At 34.6% G+C, this 22,708-nt stretch overlaps 3 protein-coding genes across 8 annotated transcripts in view; 2 read left to right on the top strand and 1 right to left on the bottom strand.

The window, feature by feature from the left end:
• Positions 1-186: 186 nt before the first annotated feature.
• Positions 187-8,788, top strand: LOC128683612 (tumor protein p63-regulated gene 1-like protein). 5 transcript variants are annotated; one of them, XM_053769405.1, is made up of 6 exons: positions 187-514; positions 1,452-1,674; positions 2,205-2,381; positions 3,172-3,273; positions 3,999-4,132; positions 5,162-8,788. In XM_053769405.1, the coding sequence occupies exons 1-6, from the start codon at positions 313-315 to the stop codon at positions 5,362-5,364; spliced, it is 1,041 nt and encodes a 346-aa protein (XP_053625380.1). In that variant the 5' UTR covers positions 187-312; the 3' UTR covers positions 5,365-8,788. The 5 variants fall into 5 exon arrangements, with proteins under 5 accessions (XP_053625380.1, XP_053625379.1, XP_053625378.1 ...); XM_053769404.1 differs by having other exon boundaries at positions 3,172-3,285; XM_053769403.1 differs by having other exon boundaries at positions 3,172-3,300.
• A 21-nt stretch (positions 8,789-8,809) lies between these two features.
• LOC128683611 (uncharacterized) lies at positions 8,810-10,846 on the bottom strand. Its single transcript, XM_053769402.1, has 3 exons — positions 10,726-10,846; positions 10,486-10,641; positions 8,810-9,811 (listed from the first exon to the last, which is right to left on the bottom strand). Exons 1-3 carry the CDS (start codon positions 10,774-10,776, stop codon positions 8,810-8,812), a joined length of 1,209 nt encoding a protein of 402 aa, XP_053625377.1. The 5' UTR covers positions 10,777-10,846.
• A 248-nt stretch (positions 10,847-11,094) lies between these two features.
• Hml (Hemolectin) overlaps positions 11,095-22,708 on the top strand; it is a 59,799-nt gene continuing 48,185 nt past the window's right edge. The window contains exons 1-16 of one of the 2 annotated variants that reach the window (XM_064437070.1): positions 11,095-11,324; positions 12,084-12,392; positions 12,949-12,995; positions 15,118-15,277; positions 15,841-16,064; positions 16,801-16,992; positions 17,622-17,662; positions 17,999-18,210; positions 18,550-18,704; positions 19,313-19,455; positions 20,197-20,359; positions 20,649-20,773; positions 20,876-20,942; positions 21,060-21,161; positions 21,410-21,647; positions 22,174-22,369. In XM_064437070.1, coding sequence (XP_064293140.1) covers positions 11,227-11,324; positions 12,084-12,392; positions 12,949-12,995; positions 15,118-15,277; positions 15,841-16,064; positions 16,801-16,992; positions 17,622-17,662; positions 17,999-18,210; positions 18,550-18,704; positions 19,313-19,455; positions 20,197-20,359; positions 20,649-20,773; positions 20,876-20,942; positions 21,060-21,161; positions 21,410-21,647; positions 22,174-22,369 — 2,472 coding nt within the window. In that variant the 5' untranslated portion in view covers positions 11,095-11,226. Of the gene's footprint in view, positions 11,325-12,083; positions 12,393-12,948; positions 12,996-15,117; positions 15,278-15,840; positions 16,065-16,800; positions 16,993-17,609; positions 17,663-17,998; positions 18,211-18,549; positions 18,705-19,312; positions 19,456-20,196; positions 20,360-20,648; positions 20,774-20,875; positions 20,943-21,059; positions 21,162-21,409; positions 21,648-22,173; positions 22,370-22,708 lie in introns of both variants that reach the window. The other variant, XM_053769848.2, reaches the window with a different exon arrangement.

Below are 22,708 nucleotides of genomic sequence, written 5' to 3'. Positions count from 1 at the left end.
CCTAGATGTCTCTTAGTCGCTTCGTACGGCATCCACCGAAGTGGAGTGGGCCACTCCATATTCTAGTGCGGAACCACACACCACAACGTAATATATCTTTGTCTAATGCATAAACCTAATACTCAAAAAAAGAACAGTTCATTGACAATGACAACTAATTGACAGCCTATGAGACTAGTCATTTCTGCTGTTCTTGACAGCTCTTGTTATCACTTCGGTCGGTTCGGTCGATGATTTTACGCTAATAAACAATCAACGCAAATTGATAAGGAAAATATTTACCGTATCAAATAATAGGATTTTGTTATAAAAATGAGTGAGCTTATGGATGAAGACTTGGAGTTTCGTGGCGGTACTCTGCAGCTGTCCAGTGAGAATCCGCCAACTGAGCATGCTACAAATATTGATAATACTGCGTCAGAAACATCCAGTAGACTTAAAACAAAACCCACAGCACACTCCTCTGTTTTGTCTGGAGCAGATTCATTAACATCATCGACAACATCTTTCACAGGTAATAAGAATAGTCAATAATTTATGTGTACGTCTATAACAATTCTGCGCCCGTATCATAGTCGCTAATTTACTTAATTTTGCGCTTACAGTTGCGGCATTTCGCAAGTATAAAACCGTTGTTCCAAGAATTCTTATCAAAGTTCATAACATTCAAACCAAAGTCAAAATAAGACTAAGTACTTCATTCCAGTTTTCTTTGCTTTATGTACTTAGTTACTGTAGTTTAGTTATGTTTGTTTTATGTACCTAGTACAAATTGTATATTAAACAGTTTTGCTTTACATATGTGTAATCAGCCAAGTTCTTAATACTATCCTATAAGTTATTGTTAACTGATTAGCTCCAAGTACTTGCCCACCTTGATGACATTTTGAATGTTTCATCCAATAATTTTGTTTGATAAACAATGCTAATAAACAAAAACTATGAGTATTTCACAAAACACAATAAGGCATTTAGGTTGTTATTTTGTATATTATAACCAGTGTAATGTAATTAAATATCTCTTTAATAAAATTGATTGTTGAATATTAAAAAGTAGTGTTATAAAATTGACATAGGTTTGTAGAAAAATATTTCTACTTTATTGAATTTATTCTATAGAAATAACTAGTACATACCTTAGTACTTAGTTTCCTATTTGTGTATTATATTTACACTCTTTATGTCGTCTGCATATCATAATCCCACTAATATCATAAAGGCGAAACTTTGTGAGTATATTAATTCTTCATGCTCAAACAGCTGAGCCAATTTTTATGAAATTTGGTATTGAGGATACTGATACTGATACTGATACCTTGGATTAACACAGAATACCTTTTATCCTAAAAGTATGTGTTCCTGTAGGATTTTGAAGACAGTGGTCTACCCTATAAGAGATAAGGATGTGACATTGAGAATAACTAACAAAAAAATCTGCTTAATTTCTTCAGATGCAAGAAATGAAGAACTCAGACCAGAAGATGCCGGAGCATCAGTTCCCTCGGACAATGCTCAGCCGGTGTACCCACGCTACGACATGCCGTTCAACACGGATAATATCAAAGACTTCTTCACATTTCGGAAGGGAGTGGTGGAGAATGCCATACAGGACTGCATCACTGCGTTGTTATTCCCTGAAGATGGAGAATATTTGGGCTCGTGGCTGTTGACTGAGTAAGTTAAAATTGAAGTCTCCTTTCTTGTGTTTCTAGTTCCATACATGGATGTGACGCCTTGAAGTCCAGGGACCGACTAACTAATCTTTAAATTTTTAAGTTTTTGCTGTGAATTACAACCAGTGTCTTGTCTAATATATCAACCCTCTTTGGTAAAGATATTGCTGTATATTATCTGTCAAGGCTACCTTTAGTCATCTCTACGACATCAGTATGAGGATATAGTGATCCTTTTCTATGGTAGAAAGCATATGCTATAGAAGTTAAATTTTAGCAAAACTTGAAACAAATTTGAGTTGGTCCACTTTACTCTGCCTAATTGAGCTAAGGCCAGTCTGAAAATGGGATGATAGTGCAATATTATAATTAGCATATCAATCATAATGTAGATATGTAGTTACTGGAAGTTATCCAAAAGTTACAAGATATAAGAATAATATAAAGTCCCATTAAGTTTGGACTCATTTCACATCTCTTCACAGCAATGGCCTTGGACATTTCTCATTTTCTATGAAATTATGTATACAGAATAACACTTTGGGACAATGAGAAGGAAAGGATTGTGCTGCTCACGTCAAGACTGGTGATGACCATAAAATATGACTTCATTGCTATGAAACAGCTGGATTTCAAAAAGACTTACCTCGATGATTTGGACACAATCGTCATTGGAGAACTGGTGTATCCTCCGTCTTCTTTAGTTCCGTAAGTTTTTTTAAATGTGTAAAATATTTTTGTATGCGTACATAAAATTATGTGCAATAATATTTTTTTTTTTGTATTGTATTGTTTATTAAGGATGAGCCTACTGTCTATGCCAAATATTCTCGGTCATATGCTGTGCAAATCATCTTTTTGCAACTGTCAAAGTATGTGTGTGATACTTGAATACTTAGTCTGTTTATTTAGTTGTATAGCAATGAATTGTGTCACTCTTACATTCTTTATAACTCTTATAATTATTTTTGTCTGTTATATGTATAGAGGAAGGAATGATACCATCTATATATGTATATGTTTGTGTGTTGCCATGAAGGATAAATCTTAAAAGAAGCTAATCCAGACACAGATTTTTAAACTTGTTTTAGACATTATTTTTATATAAAAATCTATTACATCCATGGCATATAAAGTCTGGCACGAACATGGTTCCGACATTTTACATTCCATTGTAATACCTACCTATAATTAATTTATAAAAATATTATGCAATTATTGCACCCACAGAAGATCCTATGTTCATAGCATTAAGACTGAAATTATATATTATATATACATATATACATGTGATGTCTTCATTTCTACGTTTGTGTTCATAAGACTCATAATAAAATAAATTTGGTTGTGTATTAATATTATAAATGCGAAAGTCTGTCATGCTTTCACGATTCAACCGCTGGGCCGATTTTAATGAAGCTTAGAAATATAGTGGGCAATAGTTAATTTTCTATATATTTGTAGTTAAAATTATATACACTCCAATTAATCTCTACAGCCGTCTAAACGGAATCGCGTCGGGGGTAACAACTGTGGTCAAAGACTGCGTTATAGACCGCCTGTGCAAAAGGCCGGCGCCCGCCACTGAAGAATCTAAACTGTTCGATCCCAAGTATTTTGAACCTAGGTACCTTCAGTTGCGGTAGACGCATGTTTTCGTTGTCGTCTGCAAGCTTGTTAGTTGCTATCTATTAGTGGTTCATGTGTAATGGCAACTTTTATATGCTTGCTTTCTTTTCCTTTAACACCGCTTGAAATTTGCATCTGTATCATTATTTGAGGCCATTTTTCACTCATTTTCTGTGTGCTTTTTAATTTCGTAGATAGTTTTAACACGGAAACAAATAATTGAACAAGGAAATTTAATAAAAGCCAATAAATAAAACCATGGCACACACAATTTGTACTTGAGTTCCTTGTTAATAATTTATGACTTGTCAAATGTTTCCAAGATAATTATTGTGATTTTTTATTTTTATATTTCTTTTTTTTAAGCTTTTTCAATTAGATCGCCAATCGAATTTATGCCACAAATCCACAAAACTTGCAAGAACTGTTTTATTTTTCTGTCTATCATATAACTTTTTACTAACAATCGTAACATCATAACAAGCTTAGTGCAGTGTATAATGTTAGTAGCTTAAGACTGGGCCAACCCGCACACTAGCACCACAATCACATTTTTATATATTCTTTAACAATAATAATAATAAATATCGAAGATTAGGCTACACTAGATTATTAGAAAGTATATATATAAAATATAGTCACGGGAGGCGTGTCCAGGCATTATTACATTAATAACAAAAAAAAAATATATTACAGGGAGCGTAATCTTCGCGGAGTCCGCCTGATGTGGAACAAAGGGGAGCCGCTGCCTTTGAAGACTGTGTGGAACCCGTTCAGCCAGGACGTGCCTTTCTTGACCTTCGCTTCACACCCTATTTACTGGCATAAAGGTAATTCTACTTAGAGAATAGAGCGCCTGATGGTGCAGGGTAGAGTGGATATGGTACCAATGATGGGGAACCGACAGATAGCAGTTACCAATGTATCTCTAAATGACCACCAAACGTCTATTCGAGACAAATTGATAGCTACCGTGTTACGCATCTCCAAACAACATGCAAGACCACGAAGAACAGCTTAATATGAATGCGAAACCCTGATATGTTTCAGTAATCGTAAAAAAATCTACTGGACGGATTTAACGAAACAGATTATTTAATTGATTAAATGATCATAGCCATGATTTTATGTAAATACTATAAATACATTTTTAATTAATAGTTATTTTTATTCTTACATATTACAAAAATAAATCCTGTCTATCTCTCTGTGTCCGCGATAAACTTAAAAACTACCGGACGGTTTTTTGTGTTGTTGTCACTAATAAAATGTTATATTAGCGATGCAAGTCAGGACGGTCCGCTAGTTATCTAATATATTAGGAAAAATGTTCAAAACATGACATATAAATTGGGGTTAAAAAGCAATTTAGTTTGTAATATAAATATTTTGAAGAGCAAATTGGTGAATGTTTTTAAAAGAAGATGGATGAAGTATGATACCGTAAAGTTAAGTTTTTTTTTTTTGATCGCATAATATGTATATATTTTATATTTTACTATGTTTAGTTTCTTTTTTACTATCTTTATTTATCTCCCCTTCTTTTCCCACAAATCTCTGCCGACGGCAGCCTGCTGCCATACCTGCAAGAAACCATCAATATCGTCCCGCCATCTCGCAATTTGAATTTGAATTTGAGGAGGCCTTTGTCTGGCAGTAGGATACATGAACAGGTCAATAAAAAAAAAACTACGAAAAATTTCATTACAATATGTTCTTATCTATGTATATTTTGTATACCTTAATTTTTATTTCATTCAACTATACGAATGACTTATGTAATGACTTAGTGGGCTCAATATACCTTATATTTTTTAATTTATACATGATAATTGTTGATTTATTTTTCGAAATTCAAGATGGCGGCCCTGAAGAAAGGGCAATGTTCGACATGGAGATTTTTGCTCAAAAAGTGCAGAGGGCGATCGAAACGATGCCTTCCTCTGCCTGTTGCATCCACCACTCGCCCATTGTCATCCAAAGTTACGTCGGTGTGACGTCATTATTACATAATAAAACAAGCATGGGGTTCTTCAAAGTGAGAGGGAAATTCAGTTTTTAAACGACGGCAGCCATGTTGTGTTGAGGCTATATTTAGCTATTATTTTGACATTATGTCGGACAGTTACCATAAAGTCATAAAATAATTTTGATTTGAAGAAATTTGTTTCAACTGCCATAGCAGTATAGTGTCTACCGGTGTTGTTAATTATTTATTTTTTGTACGCTCCATATACGTATCTTACTCAGAAATATTATACTTTTAGAAAAATACATTTAATGTTACATTGTGTAACTAGTTTTCGTTTTTGTCATGGCTAGGTTTTCTAGACTTTTTGTTTCCGACTCTGATATAAGATCATGAAATTGAATTATAAATGGAATTAATATTGGTCTGTACGATCGGCTGCAAAAGTCCGGTTTTACTTTTGAATTTTATTTCTTAGGACGTAGTATGGACTATTGCAGGCGACCGTACATGAATGTAGATGGTTTAAATGGTAACATACTTATGAATAATTCGCAATATGCTATGTTACACTTGTATACCTTAAGGCACTGTGATAAGGTACCTATATTCAATTTCGGTGTTTTTAGTAATTGAGAGCTAACATGGTGTTTTTAAATGTAACTGATTCCACGCGTCATACATTTAGTGTATAAATTATTTAATTTTGTGTTATTTGTATAATTGGGTCTATCTAGATAGTACAATATTACGAATATTTAGCTGTTTTATATATTTTTAAACCGTATGCAGGTGGGTTGTTAAAAATGCATATTATATTAATGTTGTAAGTACCTATTTTTAATGTTTACTGTAAAGACTTTGTTTTAGTGCGATTTAGTTTGTAGTATAATATATTTTTTATAATGTAATTAATTGTTGTGATAGTAGATTTTGTTGTTTTTTTTTTTAACAATTTTAATTTGTCTATTTTGCAATATATGCGATTTTTTTATTTAAGAAAAAAGTTATTGTTCATTTTTTTAAATTATCAGTTGCATAAATATCTAAAGTACTTGAATTAAATATGGGATTATTATACAAATATAAAATAAATTGTTATCTGTTTCAATCATGTTTTACTCATTGCGTAATGTGTTTGTAAAATTCTATGATTATGAAGTGGCAGGAATTAATACTTGGTTTAATTGAGAGATTTCGCAATATTGCTGAGAAAAACAAGTAGAGTTCTTAATATTGCTAATAAACATGGTGACCCCTACGCCAGGAGTGGCTTAGTGTCGCCCGCCCGCTATCTGGAGGTCCAAGCGCGGGGAAGTATTTGTACTTGTGATCACAGATCTGGGTGTGTTGTGCCCGTATCTGGGTGAATTTCACGACTGTTTGAACGCGGCCTGTAGTAGCGTTTCATTAGAGTCGCATATTTTTTTAAATAAAGAATCTTTTTTTTTTATTAAACATTTATAAAATTGACAATGTACCAGTACTTAACTTGTTTATAAAAAAGGGTAATCAAATTGATTACTGTGTACGGTACAATTTAATAAACCCTAATGATTGATAGCCCGCGGCGGCGCTCAAAACGCTCGTGAAATTCACCCATCTGTTTTTATGTCCATCGAACCCACGATACTAGCTTAGTTGCTTAGTGTCGGCCGTTGTGTGTTGTCCATTTGCAAATACTGGTGTCGTTTGTTACTAGCTATTATAAATAAAGTCTCTATAACAAGTATAAAATAATTTTCTGTAATTGAATATAGCATTTTATTTAGATTGGAAATGTATGAGTGTGAAATTTCACATAATATTAGATAAAAAAAATATTAAATTCGTTTAAAATAACTAGTCTGTGGTGTATTGCCAAAAATATTCGCTTTGAAATTATTCAAAAAGCATTTATAATTATACCAAATTTGTTTAGGTACTAATTTAAATAAATGTTGACATGTCGTTTCCTTGTTATTCGTGTAAAAGTTAAAGCATACATTAAGCTAAAGTGTGTTTCGTCGCTAACACACTTTACTATATTTGGCATTAACAGATCGAGACAAAACATACTTTAGCTTAAGCATGCTTTAACATTTTTATAACAGGGAATTTCTTAATGAACTCTTTTTAGTTACAATTCTTAAAATAATGGTCACATTGTTTAACCACAAAATTATTTTACAAAGCGTATTTACATTAATACGTTTAAATAAAAAGACATGTGTGCTTGTTTACCTTATGCTTTGTATATTTATCTAAACAAAACGTTGTCTGAAGGATTTTCCGTAATTCTTCTATTGTTGTAATATTATTGGAAATTGGCACTTTTTAATTGAAACTTCAAACTGCAAATAGCAGTTTACACGTGCCGAAGTAAGATAAAAAAAAATTAACGAGTAAAAAATGGAAAAAAATTGGATTATCTGTATCCAACATCCGTTTAGGCGGTATTGCTGCTCGGCTATATTGTTGATAATAACTATTAATAAATGTTGATAATAATGTTGTAAACAACCTATTTATTGTTACAGTAGCTTTTACAGAGTTAGAAAGATGGTACACGATGTTATGGTAGGAATAGTTGTTTAACGATGTTTTCATTTATCTTTGACGACCTTCTGTCTACACAGCACACTCGGTGCCTATTGATTTCTATGTGACGAATAGGTCGTCAGTAAAGGGTTAAGAAATCATACTGGTATTTTATATGTTATATTGGTATCAATAAATTTTTCTTCAAGTGTTGACAACTTATGTAAAATTTGCCAAATGACGTTTTTATTTTCAATTAATTTTATAATAAAATATATAGAATGTTATGAGATCAGCTCTCAAGTCAACCAGTTGTAAGTTAAACATATGCTTTATGTGTAATTTTTACTGTCTGGTTACTTAGTCAAGTAAAATAATTTGGCCTAGTTCTAGTCTGAACGTTGTGCTATTAGCCCTCATGTACTCGAGTAGTGTACCAACTTAGGGTGGGTTGCAATGTCAACTTTGACGTTAAGTTTAACGTGCGCCGAAAAACGCATACGTGTACACGTACGCCATTTTGTCTAAACGTTAGTCGCGCGCAAGTTAAATTCAACGTAAAATTTGACCATGCAATTCACCTATGCCGATGTAAACATTTATTAGTTGAGTAGAGTATGATAATATGGCATAGCTGCTATGGAATGGAAGTAAATACTATTACCACTTTATTAATAAAGAACAATTTGACAATTCCTTCTACTCATGTACTGTGTGGCTTTATAGTAATTTGTTGATGGCCTATTTATTCGTGAGTGAATATTTTACAAGATAATTTTGTGATATAATATAACTACATATATATATGTATTAATAAAAAAATAATAACAATAATAATTGGTTTCAATTATGTATGTAATTATATTTAGCATTAAATATGCATTGTGCAATTGTGTTGCTTTATGGACCTCTACTTTTGACTCTTGTCGATACATAGTAAGTATAATATACTCAATCATCCTTATGTCTTTTAAAATTATTAAAGTTTGAAATCGCATTCTTTCGTTTCATTCAAATTTCAATATAAAAAGTCCTGGTCGTTCAAGGTTAATACGTTTGTTTGCCAAAAGTTATCATTTAAATACGTTAGTGTTCTGTCTATCTCGTCAGGGGCTACTTCTCTAATGTACCTTATATTTTCCATCCAGGATAAGTCGTTTTCCACATTACTATTATATACCGTATCCATGGGATGGGATTTGACTTGTACGAACACTTGAGCTGGTTTTTTAAATTTATTATTCACAGTAAATTGAGAATGAACATTTTCAATATCGTGACTAACATTGCCTTTATTGATAGTACCTTTTTTAGTAGCTACCTTCGCGCGGCCTTTTTTAGGTTTAACATTCGTGTTATTGTGTGAATCTTTTTTTTTTGTTTTATTCGTGCATTTTTTCTTTTTTGGTACAATTTTTTCTGACGTTTTTACTTCTAATTTATTAGTGGTAGAAATAGAATTGGTATTATTGTTAGTTGTATCGACATCACTAACTATTAATATATTTTGATCTTTTTTTCCGATACAAGGAATAGAATCGGCTCTTTGTTTTTTAGGATTTAATTCCATAACAGTTTTGTTTATATTGTCGGATCTTGGACATCTTGTTGTATTGAGGCATGCCGTGGTAATTTCATTTTCTGCTACGTTTTGTGTATGTATTGAATTATCGGTATCAACTGTAAGATTGGAAAGGGATCTCTCTATATCTTTGATATTAGAATTTGAAGCTTCGTTTTGTTTTTCTGTTCGTGTTAAAATTGTTTCATCTATGTCTTCGTCACTGCAGAGATCGACAGTATCGATACTTTTAGCTACTCCATCTACAGCGATACCATTATCCTTTTCAACTTGCATATTAGATGGAGTGTCTCTGTCTTCGTTCTGCATAGAATAAGTGGGAGATAATGGACAAGTAGCCATACTGTTCTCAATTATTTCTTGAACATTGTAATAACTAGTTGAATCTTGGCCTTCTTCTATTATACCCTTCAGTTGGCATTTCAACTTATCTATAACCTGTACAAAATGCGCTTATGAATTAGGTAAGCTGTCAGGAAATAGTCCGATTTTTCAAAGGTTCAAAGGTTAGTTTTCTCAGAAAAAATCAGAAATGTTTAGTTTAAAAAGTAGGTAAGATAATTTATATAAGTGGTAAGATAATTTATATAAGTGGTAAGATAGTAGGATTAACGGAGTTCTAATTTTTTAAGGCTATCTACTACTTGCATACTTTACAAGCTTTCTACTACTGAATGGATCATCTTTAACGCCTACTTATTCCATGGTAGGTATATCATTGGATGCACCTACATGCATCTTGCACGTCCGGTCCGCCTTGACCGACTGAATAAAACTAGGTTAATACTAACCTAGGGGTAGTTCATAAGGATTAACTTGTCTATTCCAATTTTTTTATGAAATATGTATATACCTATAGGTAAAGTACTTAATTGTTTTATAAATTCTTGAAATAATTTTGGGGCTCAATCTCAAAAGATGTGACTAACTTGTCCTTATATTTTTATTAATTAAATTTCGATTGACTCTCAAGTATAGCAAACATACCAAGTAAGTATAAGTATTTAATAGAAGGAAATATGTTTTTCGGCATAAAAGTTACTGTTTTTACTTTTCGACATTGCAAGAAGAAAAAAGTTATGTAGGATCCCTATTCCGTATCATGTACCTACCTGTAATATACGTGCATTTTCTTCACTGTCACTTCTGTATGATGTTACTTCGTGATAATATGCTCGAGCATCACACGTAGATATCGGTCTACTTTTGTAGATGTAATTATCCATCTTCAAGCTTATCGCCATCAACCTGGCTTGTATGATTTTGAGCTGAAATCCGTAATCAGTGTGTGTAAACGACCGCCTACGGGTATGTAATTTAAATTATAAAAAGTTTGATGACAGTTTATATACCTGCTTTTGCTTTTGATTTCTTTTTTTATATTTTTTCCGTGGCATTTTCATCACAAATTTAACGTGTTGGTATGTATATTAAATCGTTAATAGAAAAATATTGAAATAAATTGCCCGTCTGTTTTTACTTTTATTTCGTGTTTAGTTTCCCGCTGTTTTGAAAATAGAAAATAGAAAAAAAACTATGGTTTAAGTTTATTTTTAAACGGGAATAATGCCTTAAACGCTGGTTTATAGCAATCCTACATTTATTGATAATTCAGTCGGTTATCAAAGGATGACATTAAATTATTTTGTCCGTCATAAACCAATCTGTTTTGTCCGTCATAATTATCCTGAAATATTTATATAAGAGAGATAATGCAATAAAATTAAACAATCATTCGGGATTCAGTTCGGTTTGAGGCAACTGTGTCTGCGCTCATTCAGCCAAATCGTAATTATTAAAAAAAAATAGTGATTATAAAAATTTAATAATGATTGTTTGAATAGGAATTGAAAATGAATTTATTATTACAAGGATTGATATTCCTCCTTGGGTTTATTTTTTGTGATGGAGGTTACGGGGTAGCAGCTCCATCTTCGTTGGAAAACGACCCGTAAGTCTAGGTCTTTAAATACCTAGTAGAAAGCTGAGTTGATACCTTTTTGTAGTTTTGTTGTTTGTTACGTAGCTACTACATCATCAAGCATTAAAAAACGTTGTTCTTGTCGATGGAGCAGTCACTATTAACATCTATTCTTTGCCATCGTTGGTACAAATACTTACTTAAATATATTTCTTTTCTAAAACTAACATCCATACGGCTCTCTTGAAGTAAATACATACTTCGGTTGCAATATACTCGTATTTATTTGTGATCAAAGTACATAGATATCTCATTATAGGTACCTAGTATTTCTATAACCATTATTGCCTTCATCACCAGCGTTACTGGAAGTATATGTGCCTGCATCATGTCACATCATGTAGAGATCAATAATCTCTTTTAAATGGTTTTACTAAAATTAAGAGTTTGAAAAATCAAATTGGTCTTCATATGTACATTCAACAGCACATCAACCTACCCAATTTCATTGCAAACTCGCAGCTATTACCGCGCCATAAAGTTTCATATGCATAACTTAGTGTACTGTTGACTATACATAGACTTTTTTTTTTAAATTTAAAAATGATTATCTATGCACTTTTAATTTTGGAACATATTTTTTCTCAGGCAGCTTTTAAATGTTTCCCGCTCTTCCGCCATTGTTGTTTTCCTATTACAATGTTTTATATAAGTGCAATACGGAGCACATAAAGGTGCATGATCGTATATTTTCCTTTTTAATAGCATTAATTTAAAACTATGTTTCAGACAAAGCGATGTTCAAGCTCCGGAATATTTACCGCCCAATTTGAAAAACGCCCCTGAGTACACGTACCCAAGTGTTCCAGCCGATCGAAGTTATAGATATACGAAGAACAGGTATTCTGGTACGAAGACCAGCTATGGCGGAACTAAGACCGGTTATTCAGGCATAAAAAACAGTTATTCGGGAACCAAAACTGGTTATCACGGTACCAAAACGGGGTACACAGGAACGAAAACCGGTTATACTGGTACAAAAAATGGATATTCCAACGCATATGGCGAAAAAAGAACTTGGTATAGTCATAACAATGCGTAAGTATGTTTTAATAGTTTCGTTTTCTATTTTATATTACCTGATAATTGACTATATCTACATAGCAGCTGTAATATACATTAGCCTCATACTATACTAAACTCAACAGTCCACCAATAGATTTCCTCGCGATATTCTCCTCATGTTTCGTCTGATGTTTCACAGTTTGAATAAATTTATTTTAATCTGAATGTCTTAGATTGATCTACCTACAGACTTACAGGTAAATATGTACGCCTGACTAAATTTGGTTTACACACAGTATGTTTCTAATAGGTTCCCAAAAAGTCAAGTCCGGGGCACAACGAATAAATACCTACCTGATACTTTTTAGGAATATCTGGGTGTGTAGCGTAAAGCTTACACGCCTGACATTAGACGAACGCAACTAAGATATTTAGAACTAGTATAGGTACATAATATATCGAAATATCATAGGTATTTTGAACGAAGGTACGAAGGACCTGGCCAACACACGAAAGCACAGTTTAGTATTTTGTATGATTATTTCGAATATTTAACAAAATTATTTTATTCATACATAATGTGTTGCAGGCCCACATATCAAGAATTCTATGGTAACGCGAACGAACCATACAAAGGTGAGTAATTTTCCTCATACTGAAGTAAGTTTACATTAAATGCGACATAAATCGTAAGAAAGTTAGAGTATAGCAGTAAGTATTAGATATTAAAAGATATAAAAGGTGTTAAACATAATTATAACATTTTAATATACATAATTACAGTCTTTATATTATACATCAAGAAGACCTTATTGGGGCAAATAAACAGATAATTGCTGTTGTGGCTACTTGGTAGTCTAATTCAGTAAGAAAAGAAGATAAATCATTGAATTTAAAAGAATATTAATTTGTTTAAAGTATGCGTTTTCTACATCTCACGGTGATGATTGTTTGAACATTTAAATATTGCTTTTGAATCAATCTGATATTTCCCTATATTATCTAAAGCGTGGGTCGCAAAATTTGCTATCAATTCTAACGGAAGTCGCTTCAAATCCCAACCGGAAGTCGGTTGAATTATTATTGTACTTTTATAAAAATACCAATCAGTGCTTGCGTCTGCATATCCTATGTAATTCCCAATGTCATCCCAGAGATAAGTAATTACGAGTGCACTCATAAATGCATTTTTATGGGTCATGGTCTTCTTCTGTAATAGATAATAGTTGTACAACCTTATCTACACATCCCTGGTTCGAAGGTTGAATCGTTGTTATAGTATTTGTTAATTTTGATAGCGTTTTAATATAACGTTGTGAACGTTCAATACATGCCTATTTCTTCTTTCCAAAACATGCTAGAATGCCTTGCCTTTATGCCTTCTTTTTTGAACTTCAAAAGGAATCAAAAGCAATTAGCCTAGTTCCAGTTGCCGTGGAAACGGCTGGCCCATGGTGTTCGGAGGCGAAGCGCTTTGTTGGTGAGATAGGACGGCGTTTAAGGTGTCGTGGATATGACTACCGCTCCGGATGGTACTTGGTTCAAAGGCTATCAATTGCTATCCAACGAGGAAACGCAGCTAGCTTTATGGGTACTTTTGAACCGGGTACAATTCGGGGTGGCATTTTTGATTGACTTTGTAATTGTTTATGTTTTATTTTGTTTTATTATTTGTATTTTTTAATAAATGAATATTTAATTTTATTTTAGTAAAATTTGAACAAATAAATAGAAGTTTATTAACAAAAAAAAAAAAAAAAATAGATTAGCCTAATTGATAAAATCTCACTCTAAAAAAACAAACTCGCTTCCGGCTCTCCGTCTGTTCCTATGTATGCTTCTTTAAAACCAGTAACGGATTTCGATTCCAGTTTTTTAATACAGAGATAGAGTGATTCAAGACGAAGGTTTAGGTGTATAGTTTATTATAGTTTTATCCGAGCGAAGCCGGGACTGGTTGCTAGTTAAATATATTCGTTGGATTTAACTATCACGTATGCATGCCTGTTCTTTCAGTGTCAAATATTGTAAAGTGAAATAGAGACGAAACATATTTTAACTAACTTTAATAGTTTTAATTATTTTAGGAATAATTGACCGACCGAGAGAAGCGAGCGGGGTCAACATTCTACTTGGGGCAAAAATACATACATACATGCATATAATGTACTACCAAAATATAGGCTTTTAGTAGATCCTTAAAAAAGTCCGCGACACAATACATCTATACTTTATAATTAAGTATCTATAAGGCATTATATATGTAAAAAGATAATTTAAAGATAATTTAAATTAAAAGGTGCATTTTGACAATCATTACTACACAAATCCTTATAATTAAAAGTTATTTCATCATCAAGATAAATTCATGAATTGTCCTTTACAGCACATAAATTGGATGAATAGATTCTGAATATCGTGGAATTAAAAAATACGCACGCCAAATTATTTTATGTATTGTTGAACACGGCACGCGCTGCCGCGCGAAGCCAAAAGACTAACTTTGAAAAAGGTGTTTGAGATATTTGACATTATATCTTATATGAAAAAAAAACTGTGTAAAAAAAAAATTGTATTCGTGAGGTCTACGTTCGCGGTGAACGACTAGTATGGTAGATTTTTCACTTATGATCTTTGCATTAAATCATCGAATAATCTTAAAACATTTTTATAAAGATACAAATACACTGGAATTCCGAATGACAAAAACAAACATTAAGAAGATGTTTTGAAGATATTTTTCACTTTTATCGATCAGCCAAGTGTGATCCGGATTGTAAAAACAACGGCATCTGCATAGACACGAACACTTGCCAATGCCCTGTCAACTACCATGGCAGATACTGCGAGTTCGAGAGGAAACCCTGCCTGGTCTATCCTCCTCTTCCTATGAACTCCAAGAGGAACTGCTCCAATGAGTAAGTCATCTTTACAACCCCTAAAACTTTTCAGCGTGTCGACTACGTGAATCAAATTTGCGAAGATCAACATGACGCCATCGAAACAGCACTAGCTGTGGTGTCATGCAAGTCTTTTAGAGTGCAGGTGGCAGAACACGCAAGGCAAGACAGTATGTTTGCTGTGATTTGAAGGAAATACCATACAGAATAGTTTACGAGCTATAATCTATCCCCACTTGGACAGATTTGCCTCCCCTATAGTCATCTATAGACTGACAAAAAGACATTGGAATGTCTTCCGAGTCGTCATAACACCATTGGTTTATGAGGTTGATTGTTATTCTTCATAGCGTCACCTATTGGTTTGAAAAGTCTGTTCCTATCAACATTTCTGGTAGATATTGCAAATTCGAGACGATTCCCTGACTAGTCTACCTTCCTTTTCATAGGAACTCCAGAAGGAAACGTTCCAATGAGTGAATTGATTGCATTCACTTGTTATTGCTGCCAACTAAAAACAACAATTTCCAAGCTCGTGTTATTTTTTCTTAGCTGTTCTAACACTTCATCTTTATTTTTAGTTTCTGCACAGTACAGTGTCGGGAAGGCCACAAGTTTATCGATGGATCTACGATCGCAAACATGCGTTGCGTGGACGGCCAATGGCAGCCGACGCGCGCGGACTTCACCACCATACCGGATTGTCTGCCGGAGTGTGACCCGCCGTGTCAGAACGGAGGAGTTTGCCTCTCTTTGAACACGTGTCAATGTCCCGATGGTTATCGAGGACCTGCCTGCCAGTATTGTGAGTATAGATCAGTAGCAGCTACTACATTATAGTTACACATATATGATGTTAAGTGTATGCTGAGGAGTCCTTCTTGTGCTAAATGCGCTGTCCGTCTAGGTCCAACTTCAACACTTCACTTTTGCAGTCTTTTATTTTTAGGTATTTTAACCCCAATCTAAATAATAGCGTCTTATAGCTGACCAAAATCCTAAAAAACAAAGCTTTGTCCTCGTCGTCCTCCAATTAGTGTTGGCTAAGCGTGGTGACCACGGTAATTTTACAATTAGTTCATACTTATGCGTATTCCCTTTGGCCTCAACCATACTAGCTAGACTAGCGAGGCTGCGACGGCGTGTGCAAGAAAGATGTCAAACATATGAAACGCGCTTTCACTTCACTACGGACGCAACGAGCATTTCAGTATGGACCCAAAACATTATTTTAGCATACTGTTTTATTTCGCATAACTCTGTTCTGGCCTAATTTTATCTCGCAAATTGTTTAATCTATGGTCATTGTGTCCAATACAGAATCGGTAAGTTTGTTAGTTACCTTGTGACAAATACAAAAGCGGGCATTACAAATATTACACGGCAAGTGAAATAGAATGATTCCAATGTTATGCGTCATAATATTCCTAAGCTGTTATGCAAACGTATAGATATGCGTATAAATCATTAGAATCCCGTCTCCCATGTTGTAATTATTTCTTACAATGTAATTTAATATAACCATATGAATTTCTCACCAGCCACCAGCGTGTGCGACATGCGCAAACTGGCCTTCAACGGCGGCTACTCCTGCTTCGGAGACCACGAGTCCTTCTCTTGCAAATTGCGTTGTCCATCTGGGTCTACCTTCAGCTCGCCACCTGCGACACTATACACGTGTAAATACAATACTGGAGTGTTTGAACCTCAACCGGTGCCGCACTGCGTCTTCAGTGAGTATTTATATATTTAATATTAAAGGCATCTGATTTGACTTTTATGAAATGGGTAAGGAGGAAGTACATCATCTTAGTAGTTTATTTTATCACGTGAGTCTGCCTTTAAGTGCCACCTCTCCTCTCACGGGTTTACTGAATGAGATTTTTTGTGAAATAAGAAGCCCTTATACTTAATCATATATTGATATTAAATAAGTTTCAAGTATACATAAATATAAGTATGTAAAAATAAGCAATGTAAGTTCTAACCTGTACTAACAAAGTGGCTTTTGTTACTAGAAAATAATTATTTTATTATTAAGCGAACTGAATAAAATCTGACAGTCTGAATTAATACACTCTATAAAAAATAAGACCTGTTTCCACTTAAATTTGTTGTTTGTTTTAAAAAACTTAATTGTCATAAATTTATCACAATTTCTTAAATTAGTTCATGAATTGTTTGAGGCATAACCTATAAGTAATACATACGTTTTATCTGCTTTCATAAGTTGTATCAGAGTTCAAAATCGTTGATGTTATCGCCATATCCGAAATCGGTCGAATATCATCAAGTCTTCTCTGTGCGTTATCTTTTATGTAAGGAGTTATAAATGTAAATTGATCTATAGCATTATTTGCAGAGGACGTAATGGTGATAACACCCAGCAATTATCACAACAGGGTAAGTGTACCTTCTGTTTTATTTGTATGCAAATTGATGCTCAATTTTTTTACACATTTCTATGTACTTAATTAATACCTATTCTAAAATAGTCAATGTCCTTTAAACACCATCAATATTTTTCACACCGTTTATTGGATTATGTATAGGACATGGTTTTAGTATTAATTTTTATAAGCTTTAACTTGCAATGTATGTACAAACGTATGTATGTGTTTAACCTTGTTTGTGCAGGTGGAATTTTGTAATACAATTGTGAAGCATTTGCTTCAAAATTGATCATGCGGAGATGAGAGATAAAGACCAAATTAAACAAACAATTTATTCCTATTGCAGACATATGAAAGCAGCACAAGTTGGAACAGTTCCACAAGCAGTAGTAGCCACTCGTACGGCTACAGTATGACGGAGCATGGGGAAGGGAAATATATCGGTGGCAGCGGTGGGAGTTCCATGACCGTCGTTATTGAGGACTTGAGTCCGAAAGGCGGGACTTGCCTGACGTGGGCCGGCGTGCATTATAAAACTTTTGACGGCAAGATTTACAGGTATGATATATTCGCAAACTGATTTTGACTTTTACTAATCAAGGAAATATGGCGGTGGCAGCAGTGAAAGTTCTGTGACAGTTGGTATTTCAGATTTGTAAGTGTGGCACTTTTGATGGAAAGATTTACAGGTTCAATATGTTTACAAAATTGTTTGCCTATTATTTTTTGTATATAGCAAAACTAAAGGCTAAAATGAAGGCTTATCACGGAATTCGTCTATTTCACGATTTCCGCCATCGACCAATCACCTTTTACAAGATATGGTGGCCTTAATTGTTGCTTACATATCTTTTCTTACATTACTTCGATAACAAAAATATAATACTGTTTTCACAGCTTCCAATCTCCTTGCCAACACATTCTAGTCAGAGATGCTATTGACCACAAGTATACCATAGCAGTCAGACATGGAGAATGCAAAGATAAGGTCTTCTGTCCCAGCGAACTGACCATCTACTTGGAAGACAAGCCCTATATACTGGCGGTTGGAGGTATGATATACTAATTACTACATTGTAAGTCGATTCCCACTGCATCTACGCGATTGATGTAGGTTTTTGTTTTTTTTTTAACAGATAAGTGTGTCAAGATGAAGATTTATATGTATAAAAAATGCATAAAATTGCACCCGTGCGAAGTCGGACGCTAGTATACGATTATCTGATGTCACTTTAATCTATCAATTTTATTTACTGTATGAAAAATTATTTTTTAGTTCTCATTAAAGTATTGAAATGTTATACACAAGCCTTATATATATAAATGTTATTTTAAAATAATTTAATCAATATAAGATTAAAACATACACAAATACAACAGTTCGAACTGCGAAAATCTCGCAGTTCCTAATGTTTGGAAAAAATCTCAAATATCTTAACTGTAGCGCTTTGAACACATATCTATAAATATGGGGTCGTCCAAATCAAAAGGCACCTTATGGCGGATAGCACTTAGGTGGGTTATTGCCATTGTTCCAATACAAAACAACGGCAATAAAGGTCCCTTTTAATTTGGACGACCACATATATTAACGTCGTCATGTTTCCCGTCGGTACATATGTATACTATTATGTATTATTATGAACTTGTTTTTCAACAGAGGACGGCACAGTTGCCTTCCGTAGCACCAAACGCATGATCCCGATGCCGGCCTCATTGCCTGGTATCCGAGTGGCGATGCCTGGAGACTTTGTCCTGGTCAACTTGGACGCGGCTGGAGTTACTGTCAAGTGGGACACTGAGGTCAGTTTTTATTTGACATCTCTGTAACATTTTCAATGTGTTTTATGTCTTGAAAATAATAATGAGATGAAAAATAGCTGGAATCGAGCGAGAATTGGACCCACCCTGTCTATCCAGGACAGTGCTTTTAACCACAGCTATCGAGACCATGCTTGTTCGGCCGAATTATCTTTATCTCTTTCCGTCTTACGTCGACGTACATATAAATACGAGTACACATGTCAGATCTGATTCATATTTAAGACCAATTATGCCTCGATCATGAATAATCGAGACACGATGTGATATGAACAACAGAAAAGGATGTTTAAGAATACGTTTTTCAGTTCTCTTAGCTATACACATATGGCGAGGTGGCGCTCAAATTGAGGAACTGCGCATTATCGCTTCTCGAATTTAGAGTACCGAGTGAGAAATGCATTGACATTGGAACTTGAGACGACTGATGAATGACTGACGAGTGAACGAAACACGTAATCTTGTGCGTTTCAATAGCCAATGGATTGCTTGCCTGTTGCCAAACAAACACCGCAGTTGGTGTAAATACATCGGTAACCCAATACACTGATGCATTGCCGACTTTTTAAGAAATCGAAAATCGTGAAAATAGGAAATGTCACGGGGTAAATTGGTTGAAATTGTCTCAGAATGAGAAGACCGATCACCCGTCTGGTACTTGCGTAGACATGTAAAAAAAATAATAAGATGATATGTTATAAAATGACTTTAAAACTTTCCTAGAACTTGATACTGGTGGAAGGCACAGTACAATTATGGAACAGCACCGAAGGTCTTTGCGGCAGTCTGGACGGCAGCGCGGCAAATGACCTGAAGACCAAGGAGGGGGCGACAGCTATGTCCAACACTGCTATGGCCGCTGACTGGCAGCTGAACAAGATTGGAGGTTAGTTCCTTTTTCAGTCATACAGCTCATTGAAAAATGAGCTTTAATGCGTCCTTTTTAGATATACATTCACGGTGGAAATCTTGCTGTCACACCTTTTCTTGTCACTGTAAAGTATGTCTACACAGGACGTTTTAAAGCTTATTTTTCAATGGACGTCGTAATATGGATATTTCAGAGAGATAATTTAGAGAGTTCTAGTATTTATGTGAACCATAAATTACGACGGACGTAATTACTATTCGACAAATTTCACACGAGATCGATAATCCAATTTATTAATTTTCAGATATATGTGAAAGCAATCCAACCGAGGTCAACGCGTGCTCTTCTAAATCAGATGCAGATATGAAGAAAGCGCTTCAGTTCTGTACCAAAATATTCAGTAAAGACAAGTTCAGAAAGTGCTCTAAGGTAAAATTGTTTCTATAGTTTTGCAAAGATTTAGATGAAGAAGTTGGATTATAAAACCCTATTGACCATGAAACCTTTATGATTTTTACGATTTGCTTTCAGGTGATGGACGTATCAATGCTACTTGAAACTTGTCAATGGGATTACTGCGCCTGCGCAACTAGCCTCAGTAAGCATTTTTTATGCGATTTAATAAAATAAAAACATTAATATTTTTTGTGTCAAGTTTATTATTATACGTTTCTCTCTCGTTTTCTCATTGAGCTTGATTTTATATTTTATTTAGGTCCAGAAGAATGCGCTTGCAGAACAGTGTCCGTATACGCAAAGGAGTGTTTGAGACACGGTGTCGAGGAGATGAAGGCCTGGAGAGACGAAGACACGTGCCGTATGTTTCTCATTCAAAATAAATTATTAAAACTAAAGGACTATTATTACAATTTGCTGTTTGGAATTCACATTAAAGCAAGCTTTTGTTAATTGCTGCTGAAAGTTAAAAACATTTATGTAGTTACGATTACTTTATTCAAATTTGTCAACATTAGTTTTTTTTCTCATTCCACTATTAATTTTAGCATACGCTCCTAAACATTTCTCTATCATTATGCCTATAAATAAATTTCCTCTGTTATGCAGCTGTGAAATGCCCAGAGGGCAAGGTCTACAAAGCGTGCGGGCCAGATTCCCAGGCGAGCTGCGCGCTCCCCCAACTCGCGGGCAAAGTGGACAACGCTACCTGCAGCGAGGGCTGCTACTGTCCTCACGGGCTGCTGCTGGAGGGCGGCCGTTGTGTGCCCAGCGCTCACTGCCCTTGCAGGCTGAGGAACAGGAGCTTCAAGCCGGGACAGACGATCAAGAAGGAGTGTAACACTTGGTGAGTAGTCGAGGGGCCCTGTGCGGGACTGCAGCGCTCCGACGCGCTGACGACAGCAAGGCGACGGCTCGTCAGTCAGTTCCTCAACAGAGGCTTCCCAGAACGGGCACGACCTTCAGAAATGAAGACTACGACTGAAGAAGAAGAGTTAAAGGCTTGTAGTAGATGTATGTAGTAGGTTGGTGAGTAGTAGAAGCCCGCTTGCTGTGCCCTCTAAAGGTTGATTTTGATTGAGTAGTTCTCGTGTGTTCAAAGTTTTCAGGCATCATTTAAACGTATTTTGCCCATGTAAGTTTAGAAAGCAAAGCTTATGTTGTTTTCTGAGAATGTATAATTTGATTGTTTTTCTCTTTATTTTATATTCAAATAACGGTAATCTTTTAACAATAACAGCACGTATATTATGTTAAGAATATTTAGAGAAAAGAGGGATCACTTTTGCCCGGCAGTTAAATTCATCTCAATACCGTTATGTATGGACAATATTGTTGAAATATAATATTATTTTATTTTAATCTTTCTTCAGTACATGCCAATCAGGCGAATGGACGTGCACGCAAGTAGCTTGCGGCGCGCGCTGCAGCGCCGTGGGAGACCCGCACTACACAACCTTCGATGGATTGCGATACGATTTTATGGGCCATTGCACCTATAATCTACTAAAAAGCGACAATTTCACTATTGAAGTGGAGAATGTGGCGTGCTCTGGGGCTATCACTGAGGTTTGTATGCGTTGTGTATCTATGACTTTAAAAATGCCCACTTATCCGGATGTTTCTCACTTAAATGATAGTGAGAAACTGTTAAATTCCAAACAGGACAGAACTTTATTGGACACTGAACTATCTAATATTATGAAATAATATGAAATACCGTCAAGATCACCGTTAATATGTTACTTTATATTTTATATGGCCAAAAAATGTATGTATATGTATTGTGGTAATTTACATCGTTAGATCGATCGATCTCGACTGGGATATATATATTTTTTATGTTTAACGTAAATTTTTCTTTGTTTACTTCTTAACGCCATTTGGCACTGACATTGCAAAGTAATG

The sequence above is a fragment of the Plodia interpunctella genome, chromosome 3 (genome assembly GCF_027563975.2).
Source record: "Plodia interpunctella isolate USDA-ARS_2022_Savannah chromosome 3, ilPloInte3.2, whole genome shotgun sequence".
In the NCBI taxonomy this organism is placed as follows: Eukaryota; Metazoa; Arthropoda; class Insecta; order Lepidoptera; family Pyralidae; genus Plodia; species Plodia interpunctella.
The sequence above is the reverse complement of the archived record's forward strand: the minus strand, read 5'-3'. Positions and strand labels throughout refer to the sequence as shown.

Bases quoted from the DNA above. Each gene is read 5' to 3' on its own strand.
- LOC128683612 (XM_053769403.1), top strand. From the start codon at position 313: ATGAGTGAGCTTATGGATGAAGACTTGGAGTTTCGTGGCGGTACTCTG. The intron at 515-1,451 runs GTAATAAGAATA...TAATTTCTTCAG, and splicing joins ATCGACAACATCTTTCACAG to ATGCAAGAAATGAAGAACTC. The intron at 2,382-3,171 runs GTAAGTTTTTTT...TAATCTCTACAG, and splicing joins CCTCCGTCTTCTTTAGTTCC to CCGTCTAAACGGAATCGCGT.
- LOC128683611 (XM_053769402.1), bottom strand. From the start codon at position 10,776: ATGAAAATGCCACGGAAAAAATATAAAAAAAGAAATCAAAAGCAAAAG. The intron at 10,642-10,725 runs GTATATAAACTG...TACGGATTTCAG, and splicing joins GAAATCAAAAGCAAAAGCAG to CTCAAAATCATACAAGCCAG. The intron at 9,812-10,485 runs GTAGGTACATGA...CATTTTGTACAG, and splicing joins AAAATGCACGTATATTACAG to GTTATAGATAAGTTGAAATG.